The sequence below is a fragment of the Zalophus californianus genome, chromosome 6, assembly GCF_009762305.2.
Source record: "Zalophus californianus isolate mZalCal1 chromosome 6, mZalCal1.pri.v2, whole genome shotgun sequence".
In the NCBI taxonomy this organism is placed as follows: Eukaryota; Metazoa; Chordata; class Mammalia; order Carnivora; family Otariidae; genus Zalophus; species Zalophus californianus.
Window position 1 is genome coordinate 77,979,540 of NC_045600.1, and position 23,203 is coordinate 78,002,742.

The following is a 23,203-nucleotide window of genomic DNA, read 5'->3' on the forward strand; positions in this document are numbered from 1 at the left end:
TGCAAGACTGTTGAATCACAGATCTGTACATCTGAAACAAATAATGCAATATATGTTAAGCAAAAAGAAAAGAAGAAGAAGATAGTAGGAGGGGAATAATGAAGGGGGGGAAAGCGCAGGGAGAGACGAACCATGAGAGATGATGGACTCTGAGAAACAAACGGGTTTCTAGAGGGGAGGGGGTGGGGGGATGTGTTAGCTTGGTGATGGGTATTATAGAGGGCATGTTCTGTGTGGAGCACTGGGTGTTATGCACAAACAATGAATCATGGAACAGTACATCAAAAACTAATGATGTAATGTATGGTGATTAACATAACAATAAAAAATTTAAAGTGGAAAAATAAAAAGAACCATAGTAAACTATAGTTCCAGTAATCATGACTCCATCTCTTGCTCCAGGAATGGCATATGAACTAAGCCTACCAGTCAAACGAAATCATCTTCTCCCAACAACTGGCTCATGGATGATACAAGTCAGGCCACTAAGCGACAATAAAATATAATTGGGTTTTCCTTTGAGTTATTTTAAAAGACTGGAGCTTTTTCTACTAGATTTGAACCAGGAAGAATGTAACCAGGAACCATCTTCTGACTATAAGGATCTAGTTAGAGAATGGAATCAACAGAAAATAAAAGAAAGAGATGGAAACGGGGAAAAAAAGATTCTGATTATATAATTTGTTTCCTGTATCTAGTTTACTTGAAGCCAAACTTATCTTTAGGTTATTGTCAATAAAGTCTCCTTTTCTTAAAGGAACCCTTGTGCACTACTGGTGGTAATGCAAACTGGTGCAGCCACTGTGGAAAACAGTATGGAGGTTCCTCAAAAAGTTATAAATAGAACTAACATATGATCCAATAATTCCACTACTGGATATTTACCCAAAGAATACAAAACACTAATTTGAAAAGATATACGCACTCCTATGTTTACTGTAGCATTATTTACAATAGTGAAATTATGGAAGCAGCTCAGGTGTTCATTGATAGATGAATGGATAAAGAAGAGGTGGCATATATATATTCAATGGAATATTATTCAGCCATAAAAAAGAACGAAATCTTGCCATTTGCAATAACATGGATGGATCTAGAGAATATAATGCTAAGTGAAATAAATCAGTCAGAGAAAGACAAATACCAATGATTTCACTCACATCTGGAATTTAAGAAACAAAACAAATGAATAAAGCAAAAGAGACAAACCAAGAAGGAAACTCTTGTAATCAACATAAATCTAACCAATACAAACAGTAAAGTGGCAATTGATGTTTTCTAAAAATATTAAGTTAAAATCTAGTTTTTAAAAAATCAGTTATTTATAAACTTTTCTATAAAAAGTAAACATTCTGTTTAAAAAACAAAGACAATTACTCATTATCATATTCAAATTATAATATAAGTGTTAATTAAGGAATTTAAGATCATCAACACCAAGATAAAATGCCTAATGAGAAAAAGAATATGAGAGAAGAAAAGTAGCAAGGATTAGAAGAGGAAGACTGAAACTGAATATTCAACTTTGGGAAGAATATGAAATGAATTCCATTAGAATGAAATTAACACAGATTTCTGGATGAAGAGAGTTTATTAAAATAAAAACAAAGGTAAAACCTCTAGAAAACAAAGAGAATATGGGGCAGGCAGGGGCAGACATCAATGGCAAAAGGATTTCAATAAATTTCTTGAATCAACAGATCAAGAAGGAACAATGACTGATAAATCAGCATAAGAAGCTGTAACCTACTATTTGTATTGAAGAGAAGAAAGCCAAGGAAGAAAACAAACTAGGCTACATTATCCTGAACTCCAGGTACAACAAGTGTGAGATGTGGGGCTGAAAACTCTAAAATCAAAAATGTTCACAGTCAGCTTTGCTCTTGCCTTATTCTTAGATATGAATACACAACCAAAACAGCTGAGAAAAGACTACAACATGAAAGAGAAAAAAATAAAAGAAAAAAGACCCTAAAGAAAACATTAATATTTTAGGAAACAAAAGATGATGTTTAAAAAAACTAATTTGATGTTATATCTATTGAAGGAGAAATAAGCTGTTATAAAAAAGAAACAATCAATAAACAAAGTTACTGAATACTGAAAATATGATTGCTAAGAAAGTAGGGCATTTAAAAAGGAAATCTCACATAATGTACAACAAAATGACACAAGGGTAGAAAATGTGAAAAAAGACAAGAGACATGAAGATTCAATCTAGGATGTCTAACATCTGATCAATGAGAGTAACAGAAAAGGAGAATAGAGAGAATCAGGAGAGCAAATTATCAAATAAAGGAAGAGGATGTCACAGAGCCTTCCTCAAACTGCAATCATATGGGCTCTGCTATGTTTTGTGTCAGATTTGATATCAGGTTTTCTTCCATCCAAAAACAAAAAGCCATAGCAGTTCTAGGTCTTACATCCACACATCCTTCTGTACTAGAGAAAGTGTTTATCTTTTGCCAACCATCTCTCATCCTAGGCTTCATTCTATTTGGTACACATAGGTTAACAAAACCATCCCTGATCCAATCACCATAGTCAGGAGAATGCCATGTTGTGACTGGCTTTCACCTGGATTAATACCATCCCTAAACGGTCATTATGGGAAAAAGGACAGGCACATGCTGTCACTCAACAGGAAGCTCAGAACAGATACTGGAGAAGCAACCTTCAATATCGAATGCATTATTGTGACATTTCAGTACACCAACCATAAAGACACAATCATAAAATTTAACAGGGAGGAAAAACGACTTAGCTTAAAAGAACAAAAATCACATCAGCCTCAAACTTCTCATCAGCAAAATGTTACCAGACCATAGCACAATATCTTCAATGGTTTGAGGAAAAATTACTTTTCAATCTAAAATTTTAAGTTCAAACAACGTATCCATGAAATGTGGTGGCAGAAAAGGAACATTGCCAAAATATAAGGATTTCAAAGTACCTTCTCTATGGAAGTTTCTTAAAGATGGACTCTACTTGAAAAGAGGGAATAACCAAGAAAGAGGAAGATACCAGGAACAGTAAGAAGTGCCTCCAAACCACTGGAGAAAGAATGAGTATGTTAATCCTTAAATATATTCCCCATAGGGATATGGTGTTTACATGTACCCTTCAGTAATGATTACATTTCTTCCATGACTTAAAAAGAAAACACAAAGAATTTGAAAATTACTGTATTTCCCGGAAATAATCCAAGTTATCTATATGCCAAATTAATCCAGATGAAAACCATGGAGACATTTTAATATTAAATAAATTCTAAAGAATTAAAAAAGACTAGCTATATGAAAATCAAGTTATTTTGTAACTTTGAGATACACATATGTATCTACTTGTCATAATCACCTGGTAATCTATGAGATATAAAGGCTTATTACATTTCTATTAGTTTTCAAAACTTCTACAAAATAGTTAATCATTGCGACTTCTTTTCAGCAATTAGTCATCAACATACTTTGCAAAAAGAAACCTCTCCTACTCAAAAATTAGCTCTACTATTTTGGGGAAAAAAGAGATACAAAACCAAAAGACTGACGTACATTATAAAAGTCACAAAACTGCAACCTGTTATAAATAAATGTTTACAATGAAAATGAATCTAAATGCTTCCAAAGCTCATTAATAGTCAAAGGATTAAAAATTGCAATTCCATCTTTTTCTTAGAATGAGTAAACACTAACTTGAAGAATTATAGTTCTTCTAGATTCGTTTTTTTCCATAATTACTCAATTATTTGTTAGAATATGTAAGACCTCTATTGGAATCCTTACACCAGTGTTTCATAAATGGATTTAACTATAAAACCTCGTTATACAATATCTTCCATAAAAGCAATATATTTCCAATATTTATGTCCTTAAAATATCCTACAGTAAAATTACTATTTCTATACAGAAAAAGAAGGAACTATTTAGTCCCCGACAACTTGATAACATCTCTTTCAACTATAGTTATAATTATCATGTACGAACTTCCAAAGCAGTTGTCAAGATTTAACATTAGCATTAATTTATGTCATAACTGACGGTTACTATAAAGATAATGGCAAAGCATCCATTTCTCCAAAGACAGCATGGATCAAAAGGGAAATTTCTTCTTAATTACTACTAATCTGCCCATTTTTAATTAAATTGATTAGTAATTTATTATCCTTCCCTTTCTTGGAAGGCTGTTATTATCACATAGTTTCTCCAAAGTTATCAGTTATCAGTGATTTTTAAGCAATCCAATTACTTCTCATGTGAGTCCCACCATTTTGTAATATCGGTTTATGCTAAAAACTTATTACCCAATTTCTTTGTACCCTGAAAAAGAAATTTAAAAAATGCAGACTTTGCACTCATTATTTCACACCTTAAAGAGAACAGTGTCAAGATCTTATTTATATAGAGAAGACCATTTAAGGTGGAACTTTTATGCCCTTCTCCCTTGTTTGAAAATCAAAATAGTTGTCATTAGTATGTCTCTTCCCACAGGAAAGAAGGGAGGTCCCTGAAATTTCCTTTGAAAAATATCTACTTCTTATGCTATCCATAACTAAATTATGGCATTATTCGAAAAATTTTCCCTATCAGTTTCTTTTTTAAAGGGTAAAAAAAAAATGAAAATGTTCTGACATACAAAATGAGAAATATTTCAATCAAGCAAACTTTGAAAGAATTTAAATGCTTCATATATTTTTCTTAATCAAAATCCTTAATTGGTATTAAGCTTTGATCAGCATCAAATTTAAAGTATAACACTGAAGTAACTATTTGAGACCAGCAAATTTTCATGACATTAGTTCATAATGTAACTTCTGAAAAGCCGAGCTTCTCTGAAGAATGAGAAAATGAAATGCAATGTCCCTTGGTAGAAAGGAAAGAAATCTTCCTTTCTTTTGTGAAAAAATGCTAAGACAAGCAGGAAATATCAGCTTAAAGTCTCTATTTCATTAGATATGCCTTGTATGAACTGACTATAGCTGACTGAAAAAAATTCATGTTAAGAAAAATACAGAATGTATTCAAACAGTTAACTATCAATGAAAACGAAAAGATAATGGCTTAGTATAAAATAATCTCCATGAATTAACATGTACTGAATATAGTATCTATTAGATATATGAGTCCCATACTTTCTCTCCTAAATTTTCTATTTAGAAAAATTAACAATGAATGCACAATGGCTGCTAAACTCTTAGGTACCAGGACTTAAGTATTTAATTTATACCTCTCTTACTAGATTTAAGCAAGGCTCAGTCTCTCACTTTCATTAGGTCCACTTAAATTTCACCATACCAGAAAGGTCTTGCTTGACCACCCCTCGTCATCACTCCTTATCACCTTGACTGTTTCATTCTTCTCCATAATACTCTTTACCACCAAGCATATGATTTGCTTGTCTATTATCTGTTTGCTTCCACTGGAAAGTAAGCTCCAGCAAAACAAGGCTTTGTCTGATCTGTTCATTGCCCTATCTCCAGTGCCTAGAACTATATACCATGCACATAGTAGGCATTCAATAAGTATTTGCTTAAAAAAAGATTAAAATTTCATCAGCTACAAAATCCTAAGGAAAACTTAATTAAATATCATCTGACAACCCTGAATGCCAAACAATACCAAAAGTTTTGTTTTTAAGTAGTATTTAATACAAAGACATAGTAAGTTTTCTTTTCATCCAAAAACACAAAATATCTTTTCAAACAATAGTTGGAACACTAACAGTTGTTAATTATTTATTACTAAATAATTCAGGTAATGGAATGAACAGTTTTTAATTATTTATTACTAAATAATTCAGTTGATGTAATTGGTCACTGGGCATACCTTAACAAGTTTCAAAAGCTCATAGAGATCTTCAACCTCATCACCTTCACATTTGGTGTACACTCGTCCTGTATCCACACTCCTTCCTCTTATGGTGCGGCGATAGAGGGGAAGAGCCATCGCTTCTGCATACAAATCAATTGCGTGATGACCCACTGTCTGATACATGTAGCTATCCAGCTCATCTGACCCCACTAAAACAATGAAAGTGGAAATAATCAGTAAAACAGAGTAAAAAAGAAAGATTTGAAAGTTCATCAGAGTTTCACTGCTTGGAGACTTACTATATCTCTCTGCATTTATGAAGTGAAATAAAGAGTTGCACATTTGTCCATAGCTGCATCCAGTTCACATCAGCTCTAGTCATCTCTACTGCTAATTACAAATACATATAAATTTTTAAAACTATATACAATAAATGTTTAAAGAGAAGAATATAGCCAATAAATTTTGATTAGTTTATTCAATTAAAGATTCTATTACATAAATGTTTCTCAAATCATTCAAGGTTATTTACAAAGTCATCTAGAGTTCTAGGAAAAAAAACCTTTTTTAACTAAATAGCTACTTGGTTAACAAGTGAAAATATTTGTAAAAATAAATTACATGCTCTTGATATATTTTATATTCAGTATTTCAAACAAGACATATAAAAATATATAAATTATGAGGCAGTCAAAGATGGCTGCATAAAAAGAACATGAACTCACCTCCTTCCTCAGATATACCAAAACTACAGTTACATATGGAATAATTCCTGTTGAATTCTAGCTGAATAGCCCCCTCCACAACAAGGGATAAATGGGCCACATCAAGGTGGGTGGCAGAAGCAGAGACTCGATCTCACCCCAAACCCTAGTAGTGACCTACAATAGGGAGGGATCTCACAATACTGAAGCCTCTCTCTGAGGAGTGAGGGGTTTATGCTATCTGACACCCCAACCCTGTACGACCTGCACTGGAAAGACAAGCCCCCCCCCAAACATCTGGCTTTGAAAACCAATGGGGCATACACCCAGGAGGACTGGGGGAATGCAGGGATTTGAGATACTCCTTTTGAGGAGCTTGTGCAATGACTCACTCCTCCCAGGACCCAGCAAAAAGTCAGCAGTTTGAGAAATGACTGGATTATACGTGAAGATTCATTTGCTAATATAGAAGTGTCTGCTGAAGGAGCAGGGACAAGTGGGGACTTTCTTTGGAGATGGAAAGCATCATTTTCCCCACTCTCCATCTCTCTCTACTTTACTAGTACTGATGGCAAGTGCAGGTGTCTGGCCCCCAGCACTTTTCTCCTACATGGGTAAAGTTATGGGCTTGCCCCACCCTCAGTGCTCTTTCCTGGCCTTGGTAAGTCCATGGCTAAGCCCCAGCTCCAGTGCTCTTTTCCTGCATTGCCAAAGCTGTGGGCATGTTCTACCCCAGTGCTCCTCCCACAACTTGCTAAAGCCATGAGTGTGCTCTGCACCCAGCACTCTTCCCCTGCATGACTATAACCCTCAGCACTCTCCTGCAGCCGCACTAAAGCTGGCCATCAAGCACAGTCCATACAAGGGATACCCCTTGATTACCCAGCCTGATAGCAGAGGGGCTTCTCTTGCTGGGCCCCACAGGACTATAAAAATCAGAAAGACAGTTCTACACAGGTTACCAAACCCATAGCACTGCACAGACAGCAATCAAGTGTGCCTGTGAAAAAGGCCCATCTACTTGTCCTAGAGTTTCAACCTGTGGAACAGGCTTCATGTTAGTCACATATCTAGAGATTACAGGGGTGCTCTCAGGGACCAAAGGCAGGGAGATACCTTCTTTGAGCCCTCCCGTGGCCTTATCACAGCTCACTGATACCTCCTGGAAAGAAGTGTATACACTTGTCTGAAGCCCTGCTTTTTATAACTGTTGCCCAGGGGACACCTCCAGATCTTCTGGTCTGGCAGCAGAGTTTACACTTGTAGTCCCACAGAAGTGTATATATTTGCATTCTTTAAAAGCTGCTGCCTGAGAATCTGTTTCCAGTCAGCCTGAAATGAGGTCTTGACTTGAGATCACTCTGTTTGGAACACTGACAGGTCTTGGCACTCCTTCAACAATGGGGACCAAGAATAAATCAGTCTACTTAGACAATCACAAAAGTTCATGAGACTACCAAGAGCTAGGGCAAAGCTGAACAACACAGTTCAACTCCTACAGAAGGCCAGCTTTAGTGAGGCTGTAGGAGAGTACTGAGAGTTATAGTGATGCAGGGGAAGAGTGCTGAGTGCAGAGCACATTCATGGCTTTAGCAAGATGTGGGAGGAACACTGGGGTAGGACATGCCCACAGCTTTGGCAATGCATGAAAAGAGCACTGGAGCTGGGGTTCACCCATGGATTTACCAAGGCCGGGAAAGAGAGCTGAGGGTGGGGCATGCCCATAACTTTACCCATTCCTTACCAATTCCTTAAAGATTGGAAGAGGTGGCTGTTTCATCTAATACATAGAAACAAACAGAGAGAGTAAAGCAAACTGAGAAAATAAAGGAATATGTTCCAAATTAAAGAACAAGAAAAAACTTCAGAAAAACATCCTAATGAAGTGGAATTAAGTAATTCCCCTGATTTAGAGTTCAAAGCAGTATTCATAAAGATGTTCACTGAACTCAAGCAAAGAATGGATGAGCACAGTGAAACTTTAACAATGAGGCAGAAAATATAAGAAAGTACCAAACAGAAGTCACAGAGCTGAAGAATACAATAACTGAATTGAAAAATACATTACAGGGGTTTAATAGCAGACTAGACAAAGTAGAAAAAGGGATCAGTGAGCTTCAAGACAAAGCAATGGAACTCATCCAAAAAGAGCAGTAAAAAGAAAAAAAAAAATTAACTGAAGATAGCGACTTACGAGACAACATTAAGGGTAATAACATTCACATTAGTGAGGTTCCAAAGGAGAAGAGAGAAAGAAGCAGAAAGCTTATTGAAGAAATAATGGCTGAAAACTTCCCTAACCTGAGGAAACAGACATCCAGGTCCAGAAAGCAAAGAGAGTTCCAAATAAGATGAACCCAAAAAAATCCATACCAAGATACATTATAATGAAAATATCAAAAGGTAAAGATAAAGAGAGAATATTAAAAGCAGCAAGAAAAAAAGCTACCAGTTACATACAAGGGAAGCCCTGCGCCCCCATAAGACTATCAGCTGATTTTTCAGCAGAAACTCTGCAGGCCAGAAGAGGGTATTATAATATACTCAAAGTGCTGAAAGGGAAAACAAAACAAAACAAAACTTCCAACCAAGAATAATCTACCTAGCAAAATTATCTTTCAGAATTGAAGGAGAGATAATGAGTTTTCCAGACAAGAAAAACTAAAGGAGTTTACCACCACTAAACTGGCCTTATAAGAAATTTTAAAGGGGGGGCGCCTGGGTGGCTCAGATGGTTAAGCGTCTGCCTTCGGCTCAGGTCATGATCCCAGGGTCCTGGGATCGGGTCCCGCGTCAGGCTCCCTGCTCCTCGGGAGCCTGCTTCTCCCTCTGCCTCTCTCTCTCTCTCTCTCTCTCTGTCTCTCATGAATAAATAAATAAAATCTTTAAAAAAAAAATTTTAAAGGGACTTCTTTAGGGTATAAAGAAAGGGCACTATCTAATAACTAGAACACATATGCAAGTAAAAATCTAATGGGCAAATAAATAGTAAAGGTAGTAAATTAACCACATAAAATCAGCTTAAAGGCTAAAGAGCAAAAGTAGAAAAATTATAACTGCAATAGTCATTTAAGGGATATACAAAATTAAAAGATGTACAATATTAGAAACATAAAATGTGGGGGAGGGAATGTAGCTTTTAGAATGCATTCAAATTAAAGTTGCTATCAACTTAAAACAGACTGCTATATATAGACTGTTATATATATATGAAACTTAACCAAAAACAACCAAAAACCAAAAACCAAAAACCTATAGTAGATACACAGAAAATAATAAGAAAGGAATCTAAACATAACACTAAAAAAAGGCATTAAACCAAAAGGGAAGACAGCAAGAAAAGAAGAAATTAACAGAGAGAAACTACAAAAAGACAGAAAACTTAACAAAATGAGAATATGTTATATACCTATCAATAATTACTTTAAATATAAATGGACCACATTTTCCAATCAAAAGACACAGTGTGACTGAATGGATTTATTAAAAAAAAAAGCAAATCACAAGACTCATCTCTTTTGCCTAAAAGAGACTAACTTTATTATTTTTTTAAAGATTTTATTTATTTGACAGAGAGAGACACAGCGAGAGAGGAAACACAAGCAGGAGGAGTGGGAGAGGGAGAAGCAGGCTTCCCACGGAGGAGGGAGCCTGATGCGGGGCCTGGGATCATGACCTGAGCCAAAGGCAGATGCTTAATGACTGAGCCACCCAGGTGCCCCAAGAGACTAACTTTAGATCTAAGGACACACAAAGAATGAAAATCAAGGGATGGAAAAGATATTCCATGCAAATGGAAACAAAAAGAAAAGTGGTATTGCTATACTTGTATCTGACAAAATAGACTTTAAAACAAAGACAGTAACAAAAGACAAAGAGCATCATACAATGAGAAAAGGGTCAATCCAAAAAGATGATATAAAATTTGTAAGTATTTGTGTGCCAACAGAGAAGCACCTAATTATATAAATATTACAAGATCAAATATTACCAGACCAAAAGGAGAAATTAACAGCAATACAATATAGTAGAGAACTTTAATACCCCTACTTACATCAATAAATAGATCATCCAGAGAGAAAAATCAACAAGGAAACATCAGCCTTAAATGACACATAAGACCAGATGGACTTGATATTTTATACAGAACATCCCATCCAAAAGCAGCAGAATACACACATTCTTCTCAAGTGCACACAGAACATTCTCCAGGATAGATCTCATATTAGGCCACAAAAAAATACAATAAATTTAAGAAGTCTGAAATAATATTGAGCATATTCTCTGACCACAACAGTATGAAAACTAGAGATCAATTACAAGAAGAAAACTGGAAAAATCACAAGTATGTGGAGATTAAACAACATGCTACTGAACTAATGGGTCAATAAAGAAATCAAAGGGGAAGTCAAAAAATACCTTGAGACAAATGAAAATGGAAATGCAACAATCCAACATCTATGGGATGCAGCAAAGGCAGTTATCAGAGGGTAGTTCATAGCAATATGGGCCTACCTCAAGAAACAAGACAAATCTCAAATAGATCATCTAACTTAACATCTAAAGAACTAGAAAAAGAATAAACAAAGCCCAAAGTTAGAAGTAAGGGAACAACACAGAGTAGAGCAGAAATAAATGAAATAGAGATTAAAAAGACAAAAGAGAAGATCAATGAAATTAAGAGCTGGTTCTTGGAAAATGTAAAATTGACAAAACTTTAGCTAGAGTCAGCAAGAAAATAAGAGGACTTTGAATAAATAAAATCAGAAATGAAAGAGGACATGTTACAACTGATACCACATAAATACAAAGGATCATTGGTGTTAAGAACAATTACATGCCAAGAAATTGGGCAATGTAGAAGAAATGGATGTTTTTAGAAACATACAGTCTTCCAAGACTAAATCTTGAAGAAATTGAAAATCTGAAGAAAGTACCAACTAGTAAGGAGATTGAATCAGGAATCAAAAACCTCCCAACAAACAAAAGTCCAGGACCAAATGGTTTCACTGGTGAATTCTACCAAACATTCAAAAAAGATTTTATACCTATCATTCTCAAACTCCTCCAAAAAAACTTAAGAACACTTTCAAACTCATTTTACAAGGCCAGCTTTACCCTGATAACAAACCAGAGTAGAATACCACAAAATGAGAAAATAACAGGCCAAATATCCCTAAGGAACACAGATGCAAAAATCCTCAACAAAATATTAGCCAAATGAATTCAACAATACATTAACAGGAACATACACCATGATCAAGTGGGATTTACTCCAGGGTAGTAAGACAGTTCAACATCTGCAAATCAATTAACATGAGGCACCACATTAACAAATGAAGGCTAAAAATCATATGATCACCTCAACAGATGCAGAAAAAGCATTTAACAAAATTTGGCATCCATTTACAATAAAAATTCTCAGCAAAATGGATATAGAGGGAATGTACCTCAACATAATAAAGGCTATTTATAACAAGACTACAGCTAACATCATACTCAATAGTGAGAAGTTGAAAGCTTTTCCTCTAAGACTGGAATAAGACAATGACACCCATTCTCATCACTTTTTTAAAAAAGATTTTATTTATTTGAGACATAGAGAGAGAACATGAGCAGAGAGAGGGGCAGAGACAGAGAATCTCAAGCAGACTTTGCACTGAGCATAGGGCCCGACACGGGGCTCGATCCCACAACCCATGAGATCATGACTTGAGCCAAAACCAAGAGCTCGATACTTAACCAACTGAGCTACCCAGGCACCCCGCCACTCTCATCGCTTTTATTCAACATAGTACTGGAAGCCCTGGTCACAGCAAGTAAGCAAGAAAAAACAGTCCACATTAGGAAGAAGTAAAACTGTCACTATTTGCAGATGACATGATACTAGATATATATATATATAAAACCCTACAGACTCCACAAAAAAACTATTAGAACTAATGAATGAATTCAGAAAAGTTGCAGGATACAAAATCAGTATACAGAAGTCTGTCACATTTTTGTACACTAATGACAAACCACCAAAAAGAGAAATCAAGAAAACAATTCTATTTACAATTGCATCAAAAAGAATAAAATACCTAGGAATAAATCTAACCAAGGAGGTAAAAGTCCTGCAAACTGAAAACTATAAAGATACTGGTGAAAGAAACTGAAGAGGACACAAATAAATGGAAAGATACTCCATGCTCATGGGTCGGAAGAATTAACATTGTTAAGATGTCCATACTAAACCAAAGCAATCTATAGATTCAATGCATTACCTATCAAAATTCCCATGACACTTTTCACAGAACTAGACCAAATAATTTTAAAACTTATATGGAACTACAAAAGACCCTCAATGGCCAAACCAATCTTGAGAAAGAAGAATAAACAAGGAGGTGTCAAGCTCCTTGACTTCAAACTGTACTACAAAGCTATAATAATCAAAACAATATGGTATTGGCATAAAAACAGACACATAGAGCAGTGGAAAAGAATAGTGAGCCCACAAATAAACCCACACATAGTGGCCAATTACTTTACTACAAAGGAGCCAAGAATATACATTGGGGAAAGGATAGTCTCTTCAATAAATGGTGTTGAGAAAGCTGGACAGTCACCTTCAAAAGAATAAAACTACATATACCATATACTAAATGAATTCAAAATAGATTAAAGACTTGAACAAATTAGAACTCAAAATAGATGAAAGACCTGAAACCATAATAATTCTAGAAGAAAACAAAGATGGTAAGTTCTTTGACACTGGTCTTGGCATTGAATTTTTGGATTTGACTCCAAAAGCAAAAATAAGCAAATGGGACTACACCTATCTAAAAAGCTTCTACATAGCAAAAGAAACTATCTACAAAATGAAAAAGGAATGGAAGAAAAGATTTTCAAATCATATATCCAATAAAGGGTTAATAGCCAAAATATATAAAGAACTTATACAACTTGAGAGCAAAAACAAAACAAAAAACCAAACAATCCACATAAAAATGGTCAGAGGATCTAAACAGGTATTTTTCCAAAGAAGACATAGAGGTGACCAACAGGCACATGAAAAAAATGTTAAACATCATGAATTATCAGAGAATCAAATCAAAACCACAACGAGCACTTCATACTGGCCAGAATGGCAATTATTAATAAGATAAAAAAAAATGACAAGAGTTGGAGAGGATGCGGAGAAAAGGGAATCCTCCTACACTACTAGTGGAAATGTAAATTGATACAGCTAATATGGAAAACAGTATGGTGGTTACTAAAAAAATTAAAACTAGCACTACCATATGATCCAGCAATTCCACCTCTGGGTATTCATCCAAAGAAAACAAAAATGCTAATTCAAAAAGATATATGCAACTCCATGTTCACTGCAGCATTATTTACAATAACCAGGACATGGAAACAATAGTGTCCATCAATGGACAAATGGGTACAGAAGATGTGGCAATATATATTGCCACATACAAGGGCATCATGCTAAGTGGAGTAAGTCGGACAGAGAAAGACAAATATCAAATGATCTCACTTACATATGGCATTTAAAAAGCAAAACAAATGAACAAACAAACAAAAACCCAAAACAAAACCATACAGATAAAGAGAACAGATTTGTGGTTATCAGAGGAAAAGGGAATTGAAGGCAGATGGGCAAAATGGGTCAAGGTGGTAAATTGTATAGTGATAGATGGTAAGCAGATGTATTGTGGTAATTATTTTGTAGGTTAAACAAATATTGAATTATTATGTTGTGTACCTGAAACTAATATATTATATACCAATTTTATCTCAATAAAAAAATAACAATAAATCACCATGTCTCAGGTGGACCCATAAGTTTTGTAATATATTTTAAATAAAATTGTTTATCTAAAAAAAGGAAAAAAGGGGCATCTGGGTGGATCAGTCATTAAGCGTCTGCCTTTGGCTCAGGTCATGATCCCAGGGTCCTGGGATCGAACCCCGCATCAGGCTCCCTGCTCTGCGGGAAGCCTGTTCTCCCTCTCCTGCTTCCTCTGCTTGTGTTCCCTCTTTTACTGTGTCTCTCTCTGTCAAATAAATAAATAAAATCTTAAAAAAAAATTAAATAAAAAATATAAAAATTAAAAAAAGAAATTCAATACTGTTAGAGCAGTTAAAAATGAGTACAGAAACATAACTTAAGGTAAGCAGTAAACACAATCACTGGTTGTCACAAGATTTCACAAATATTGATATAGGTAAAATATTCAAAATAGATGAGTTAAATCAGACTTTTTGATGATACAAATAAACTTACAAATATGTTGGAACACTTTTTGATCTCACATATTTACTTTTTAGAAAAAAGAATCATGAATGTACAAGATATTATTTGCAGATATTCATCATAGCATTATTTATAATACACTAAAAATTAAAATGTATTCATATAATGAAATACTATACAACCATTAATATAATTTTGAAGACAAGCATTTTCTTTTTTTTTAATTTATTATTGAGGCATAATTGACATACAATGTTATATTAGTTTTGATTTGACAATTCTATACATTGCTCAGTGCTTACACAATAAACATAGTCATCTGCCACCAGGCAACATTATTACAATACTATTGACTATATTCCCTATGCCGTGCTTTAGAACCCCATTTTATAAATATAAGTCTGTACCTCTTAACCTACTTCATCTATTTCATCCATCCCTCCACCCACTTCCCCAACAACCACTAGCTGTTTTCTGTATTTTAAGAGTCTGGTTTTTTGTGTTTGTTCATTTCTTTAGTTTAGATTCCACATATAAATGAAATCATATAATATTTGTCTATCCCTGTCTGACTTATTTCACTTAGCATAATGCCCTCTAGGCCCATCCATGTTGTTGCAAATGAAGAAGGAGCATTTTCTAAATCATGTTCTATAGAATAGGAATCCCATGAGATATTAATAGGTACTATATGCAAAAAGGATTCCATGGTCAAATAAGTTTATTAAAAATGGGGATAACCATGTTCAGTAGGTGTCTTTGCTGAATTCTTTCTAGGCTAACGTGCTTTAAGGTGCTCCAATAAGGGTAGAGAGTACGAACCATCTCTGAAATTTATGTATCCTTAGAAGACTTACATTTCATCAGGTATTTGTGTTTCAAAGAAGATACCTAGGAAATGCTGTGATGGGATAATATTTAATGACATGGAAGATGTTCACAATAAAAAAAAAAGCTTACAAAACAATTTGTTTGACCTGTATGTATGCATATATGCCAAGAATATCCAGTGAATGTGAGTATGAAGGATAAACTATAAAAAGGGATGAAAATTGTTACTTTAAGGGCCCCTTCTGTAATCAAAACTGTCACCATATGCCATCACATTTTTGCTTACCAGGTCTGAACCCAATCCACACATCAGATTGGCTTCCATGTACTTGCATTATTATTACATAACTATCTATTCCTGGTCTCAGTAGGAAGTAAAAGATATAGCCAAAGTCACATAAAAACCTTTCAGCTTATCCTCATCTCAGACTTACACTGGATCTTTAAATGTATTAATTTTAAAGAATATTGATACAACTGAATTTATATATTTAAGAACTCTGAGCTTCTCAGCAAAAAACCTCCTGATGTTAGCATAATAATTAAAACATTTTACTGACTGGGATGCCTGAGTGGCTCAGTGGGTTGAGCATCTGACTCTTGTTTTCAGCTCGTGTCAGTCTCAGTCTTGAGCCCCGTCAGGCTCAGTGCTTAGTGGGGAGTCTGCTTGGGATTCTCTCTCTCCCTCTCCCAATCCCCCCAACCCCCACTGCTCACATGCTTGTGCTCTCACTCTTTCTCTGTCTCTCTAGGATAAATAAATAAATCTTAACAACAACAACAACAACAACATTTTACTGACTTCAAAAACCTAGAAAACAATTTTCCTTTAAGGCTCCATTTAGTCCTAACCACAACATAACTTGTATTAATGGAATCTACATTGCAACAATGGTTTGAGATCAAATAAAATCAAAAGGCTCCACTGTTGCCTGAAGCACCTCAATTAACATTTTACAAAAGTTCCTACTACAAATTTAAAGAGATGGTTTTGTGAATTTTATGACAAGTTCACATTATCCCCATTGATGGGAATAAATTCCTTTGCAGACTACCCACTGAAAACCCAGTGCCATGAATTCACTCTAACCAGTTTCATACTGGAGTCCTCTCTACCAGTCATTCCTCATTAAGGTTCCTTTTACAACATGCTTGGATGGGGGGAAAGGAAGTCAATCAATGAAACATTCAATAATCACCAACTTCCTGCTGACTTTAAATCAAGATTAGCTAAACCTTTCCCATCTACTAACCCACAGCCATCCATTCTCTTCCACTACAATTACTATAGTTTCAGCTGATTTTCTAGCTTTTACCTCATAAGATTTTAATTCCATTTACTATTGAATTTTTTCTAACAGTATTCTAAGTAAATGTCTCCATTCCATTCTGAGGTATAATTTAGAGATACCCTTTATTTATCATCTTGCCCAACCTGCCAGTGAATCATGAGCACATGGAAGATTATACATTAATGATTCAGTACAAAGTAACTAAAATAATTCAAGTAGAAAAGCTTAAGACAAGATCAAAACTCCAGGGAGGGAAATTATATCATTGTATGTATTATATATATTATATAAACTTCTGCCTTTTAAATACCAAGACCTTCCAGACAGAAAGCTTAAAAAACCCACTTGGCTGATTAGCCATAGGCAATAAGGGAATTTTTTTCCTTTGATAACAGAACATAAGCCTGTAACAAAATTCTGCTTCTTCTTTTATAATATAGAAGTTACAGTATAGTTCCCACTCACCCTTAATCAAAGAATTTTCTCTTTATTATTTAAAGTCAGAAAAAGGAGGTCATTTTCCAAACACCTTATTTCTAAAATGCTGTTATTATTCGTCATTGAAATCCTAGTGCAAAATCCTAGAGTACGTGTTAACCTCTATAAGACCTGTTTTCTATTTCTTCCTATAAAATATTTCTAACCTCTATCTTCCCACTTCACTTCCAGCATTACTTGGGTCTTAATTGTGAAGGAAAGAAAATTCAAATATCTGATTGAAATAATTGCTTGCTCTTCCAGGCCTAATTCTGGTTAGGTCATTATTCATCTGCCCACCAGTAACTGAGTGAATGCCTACTAGAGGCACAGAGCTGTCCCAAGTGCTGAGGTGCAATTAAAGAAACATAGAAGATCTGACCTTCTTCTCAAGAATCTTATAAGCAATCTATTTGGGGATAAAAATCAAAGACAAAATAAATAGACAACAACTGTAAAATGATATAAAAACAAAAATTCAACAGACTGGCAGTCTTGAGGAAGGAAGGAAGAAAGAAAAAAGGGACATATTTAGCACTAGATTCAGATTCAACTAAATTTACTGGATGCTTACTTCATGCCAGGAACTCTAATTAGTGTTTTCACATATACTACTCATTTAATTCATCCTAAAATAACAATAGAACAAAAGCATGGTCTTGAAAAAAGCTGAGTAAAGGGGATGATAAAAAGATCTTACTAGAAGAGCCATGTGGAGAAGCAGTTTAAATAAAGTCAGACAAGTGTTAATCTCTCCCTATTTTACTTTAACAGTTAATATCTATAGTTATATGGGTGTAAAAGAAGAGTATAAAAGGCAAATTGGTGAGTATTTTTCTTTTTAAAAAAATTCTAATTGGGAAAAAAGTACAGCCGGGTGTGGTGATAGATGTTAACTATACTTATTATGGCAATCATTTTTCAATATATACAAATACCAAATCATTATGTTGTACAGCTAAAACTCATATAATGCTATGTGTCAATCAGATCTCAAAAAAATAAAAGAAATTGTTGAAGGTTGAATCCTAACATCCAGAGTTCAAAATGTGATCTTATTGGGAACTAGGGTCACTGCATATGTAATAAGTTAAAATGAGATCATTAGGGTGGACTCTTAATCCAATATGACTCATGTTCTTATCTATAGAGGAAACTTGGACACAGAGAAGGACACAGGGAAAAATTTCTGATGAGGGAAATTTCACTGGGAAGAAAAGTGAAAAACACAGTTAAAATGAGATCTGTGAATTATCTGTGGATGTCCTTGTTATCACGGCAAATAAAAAGTAGAAATGTGTTGCTTTATGCCTCTCTCAAGTCTTACATGTTTAGCTTACATCTAAGATGGATCATTTATCAATGTATGTCTTATTTCCCAAGTTCCTAGAGGTTGTGTCTTATCTACCTGTATGTTGGTTACAACACCTGGAAATGTGGAACAGCAGTACACTCTGAAGTAAGGAGATTCAAGGGTTCAAGTCTCAGCTCTGCAAGTTTATTCTAGCTATTTACCTTGGACAAATTTATAAAACTAGGAGTCTCAATATCCTTGTCTAATAAAACTCTCTAGGAGTTCTTATGAAGAATAAAAGATATGCAATTAAAAACATTTAGCATAGAACCTAGCATCTAATTAGGTGCTAAATATATATTAGTTCCATTTTTGTCTTTGCAGGCTGCACACAATAGAACACAATTACGAAGTTGGAGTCCCAGTCATTTAGAGAATTTCCAAATAAAGGTATACACTTACCTTGGTTTTCAGCTGGTCTCAGATTTGCTAAAGCAACAATCTGATGCCCAGCAGCAATGCACTGCATCATATTGTAACAGCTATCCTTCCCACCACTAAAAAAGAAATAAAAAGATAAGTATCAGGTTACTGACCATTATTAAACATAGAATCATTAGATATCAAAATATATTTATTCAACTTTTCCAAATACTTGAGGGACTGCTATACAATTAAAATACAAAAAAAAACACATGTAATTTCCATAGCATTGAGCAAATGAATCTGAATGCCTGAGGTTGCTACTCATAAAAGGCTTATGAAATTATGTGCCATTTTAACAAAGAGCATTCTAAACAAAATATGGTAACTCTTTGGTTTATAATAGTGCCTTTCCTTTATATACAAAGTGCTTTGAAAATAAAAAAAATGATTTCATTTTTATATTATATATATTCCTTAGATGAAATTCTCTATGGAAAAGTAGAAAAAAATCTGTTCTACTACTGTAAGAAGTCTACTGTAAGAAATCTAACAATTGGCCACCATCACCAATGAAAGGCTCAAATTAAAGATTTGAGATCCAATCTAATGACAAAGTTTGATGTACTTTGTGGGTTCACATTTTGTAGAGACAGAAAACAAAATGCTGAAGTTAAGTATCCGTACAATCAGTACGTTAGCCATCACTGTATATATGATGGCAGGATAGGCTTGAGCCTTAGAGCTAATAAACAGATTGAAAGGAACTTCTAAATTCTAGGACCAAATCTCCTGAGGGCAGGGGCAAATCACTTAGTCAAGACAAGTAGTTTCATCTTTAACAAGGCTGAATGGCAACCTTTATGCCAACAGCAACCTTTATGACAAGTTCATCTAATAACAAGGTTGAATGGCAACCTTTATTTTGGTTTAAAATCGGCTGTTTCTCGCTAGACATATTTCTTCCTTCATTATCATTGCCTCTCTTTCTTCCCCTCCTTTTCCATTCTTTCTATTTTTTGCCTAAAATCTGCAAGTGTCCCTCCAGGCAATAGTCAGATATACTTACAGCCCAAGAAACTTTTAAAAAGGGACTGCTTTGCCTAGAAGCTGGCCCTTTTGCTTTGTATTTTAGTTCCCAACATTTATCTGCCTCTACTACATCCAATCAGTAACTACCATTCCAGAACTTCTCATGGGAGATCTCAAGAGGCATAATGAAATTATACATCATGCTCCCTTTCCTCAGATTCTAATAGTCCCCTATTACATCTTCCACAACTTCCCCTATTGAACTTCACTGCTCTATTTTCTCAGGACAAAAAGATTTGACTAATTCTTTAGAATATTTAGAATATTAAAGATTAACAGGTATATAACCACAATTCTAATTCTTCAGAATATTAAAGATTAAAGGGTATACATCCACAATCAGAACTTAGCTTTATAATTCATTTGAAAATATGCTAAAATTTCAAACATGGTTTTAAAATAGTATTTCCTAGGGGCGCCTGGGTGACTCAGTTGGTTAAGTGTCTGCCCCTGGCTCAGGTCATGATCCCAGGGTCTTGGAATCAAGCCCTGCATCAGGCTTCCTGCTCAGCAGGGAGTCTGCTTCTCCCTCTGCCTGCCACTCCCCTTGCTCATGCTCTCTCTCTCTACTAAATAAATAAAATCTAAAAAAAACCAAAAAACAAAAACACAGTATTTCCCAAACTGTGTTCTATGGAACACTAGTGTCCAATAAAGACTGTAAGAACAAAAGGTTTGGGAAACGCTGAGTAACTCACTCACCTCTCAGAACATTATGAAGTACATAAGCATATGTTAGGTGAGAAGTCCTACAAAAGATGAGAATTTTAGTTCCCAACTCTGGTATACTAAGCAAAGTCACTCAATGTGCTCATTATAAAACTAGAGAATGGTTTAGCTAATTCTCGGTATGTCATTCAACTGTGAAACTGAATAATTCAATCTTTTGTGTATAAGGAGAATAATGTTCTTTATGTTCTAAAGATATGTGAAAATCTTGGTTTCATTTATTCCTTAGAGCACACAAACATATTCCATCTCTCATTTTAGTACACATACACACACACACACAAGATATATTACAAATAGATTCACTGTATTTAAGTTTAAATTCATATATATTCAAATGTATATTCATATAAATGTATGCATTCATATTCATATAAATTATGTTATATATTCATACTTATAGCATTCATTCTCCTAACATTTATACAGATCCTACAATTTAGCAAGAATTTTCCAACACTGCCATTTTTAAGTAATTTGCTTTTTTATCTTAACAGTAATATATGCACATTACTGAATATTTACTGTAATGGATTACAGCAATCTTGTATCCTTCCTTCCAAGATCTGAATCTTCAGTTGGTGTATCTCACTTCAGTGGTTAAACTGGCAAACTGCATATGATGTGAATTACTCATTTCCTGGACTACTTTTTATTCTTGTCTATTTGATCAAATGAAGACCACAGTGGTCAGAGATTAATCACTTACAGAAGAAAATTTGCTGAATAACAGTAATTATTTTGAGGTTATAGAGTCCTAAAAATGGCATCGAAGTAAAATAAATTGGAATATTCCAGACACTACAGAAGAGATCAGAATGTTACATCAAGAGTTCTTAACAGGTCACTATTGTTAGCCAGTATCAGTTAATTAGATCATTGAACAAAAAAGTTTATGAAATCTTCAATGGGCTTACAAAAGAAAACATGGTTGTGGTGCATCTCATATATTCTATACAGGTCCAAATCTCATCAAATTTTCAAGTACTGCACTCTAAATTCCCTTTTAAATGGTACTGTTTACTTTTGCTTCAGTTTACAGATTGCATATGGACACATTTAAACTGGCCAGTCTTAGGTTATTTTAGGACTTACTTCAGACACCTAAATATGATGAGCTACTATAGACTTCAAACTTCTTTTGGAATAGACTATGTTACCATAGGTCAATCTAAAAGCACTTAAAGTGTATTAAAAGCAACTGGCTTTAGAATAAAACTGATAAAATTCCATTTTAATCCCGAGGGAAGAGACCCTTTTCCTGTACTTGAGCCCCAAGGTAAAACACACCTTTGTCATAAGCTGGTGAGGGAGAGGTGGCCTCCTTAAGTGGGAGGGGCCTGGAGCTATTAACAGCCTCGGGGGATAAAGGCGGACCCGAAGGACCGACCAGAAAGACTGAAGGAACTATGGAAGAGGACTAAGTGAAACCGTGGCTTTCAAACGTCACTGTCCGTTACACTTTTTAAGAATGCGACCCTGGGCCGAGTCAGAACAATGAAACCAGTGCTCTGGCAAGAGAAACCAGACATGGGTGGGTTTTAAAGTTCCGCCGGTGAATCCAAGTTTGAGGGTCAGAAAATCAGAGAGGCGGGGACAGGGAGACAGGAGCAGCGCCGAATCCAGCGCCGCGGAACACCGAGGGCAATGGCCTGAAAACTCCGCCTCTTCCTGTGGCCGGGAGGAGCCGCTGGACCCCCCGACACGCGGTTCCCGCACACTCTCTTTACCGCGCAGCCGAAAGCGGTAGCTGCAGCTCCCACCAATCAGCAGGAAAGGATGAGAGGCTGGCAGGTGGGGAGGAAGGCCGCTCCGGCGCCGCGTTACCTGATCAGAGCAGCGACCCTCATGCTGGGCACAGTGCGCGTGCGTGCGGCGGGCGACGGCGGGAGCCGGGAAGTTGCGGCCGTAACCCGCCGCCGCCGCCGCCGCCGCCCGCCGTGACGCGCCCCGGGGCCTCGCGCGGGTGTTCGCCTCGCCGCCTGTCATTGGCCCGGCACGGCGACCCTTGTGACTGCCTGCCAGACGCCCGGCCGGGGAGGATGCGCCACGTCGGCGCCTCGTCCCTGTGACGGGGACCTCCTGGCCCGGAAAAGAATGATGTTTAGGCACGTCCTGACCACCTAAGTGAGGGCACTGAAGCTGCTCGGGAAAGGGCAGGGTCGGCGTCGCCGAGCCCAAGTGCGGTGGCCGTGTATTTGTTTCGGTAGGAGAATATTCAAAGTCATTTGTGCTGCAAATTGAAACACTTTGAACGTGCAGAGGGAGAGGAAGTTTGCCTTTACTTCCTTAGTCACCTGCAAAAAAAC

At 35.8% G+C, this 23,203-nt stretch overlaps 1 protein-coding gene across 7 annotated transcripts in view; it reads right to left on the bottom strand.

Annotated features, from left to right (window-relative positions):
• DPH6 (diphthamine biosynthesis 6) overlaps positions 1–22,861 on the bottom strand; it is a 197,008-nt gene extending 174,147 nt beyond the window's left edge. For 4 of the 7 annotated variants that reach the window (XR_003515801.2, XM_027571277.2, XM_027571276.2 and 1 more), the window contains exons 1-3: positions 22,722–22,861; positions 19,113–19,207; positions 5,823–6,016 (exon numbers count right to left, since the gene is read on the bottom strand). Coding sequence is in view for 3 of the 7 variants with exons in the window: in XM_027571277.2 (XP_027427078.1) it covers positions 5,823–6,016; positions 19,113–19,207; positions 22,722–22,744 (312 nt within the window). In the remaining 4 variants the exon portion in view is untranslated. Of the gene's footprint in view, positions 1–5,822; positions 6,017–6,106; positions 6,198–19,112; positions 19,208–20,867; positions 20,915–22,184; positions 22,573–22,721 lie in introns of those variants that run through there. The other 3 variants (XR_003515803.2, XR_003515805.2, XR_003515804.2) reach the window with 3 other exon arrangements.
• Positions 22,862–23,203: the final 342 nt, after the last annotated feature.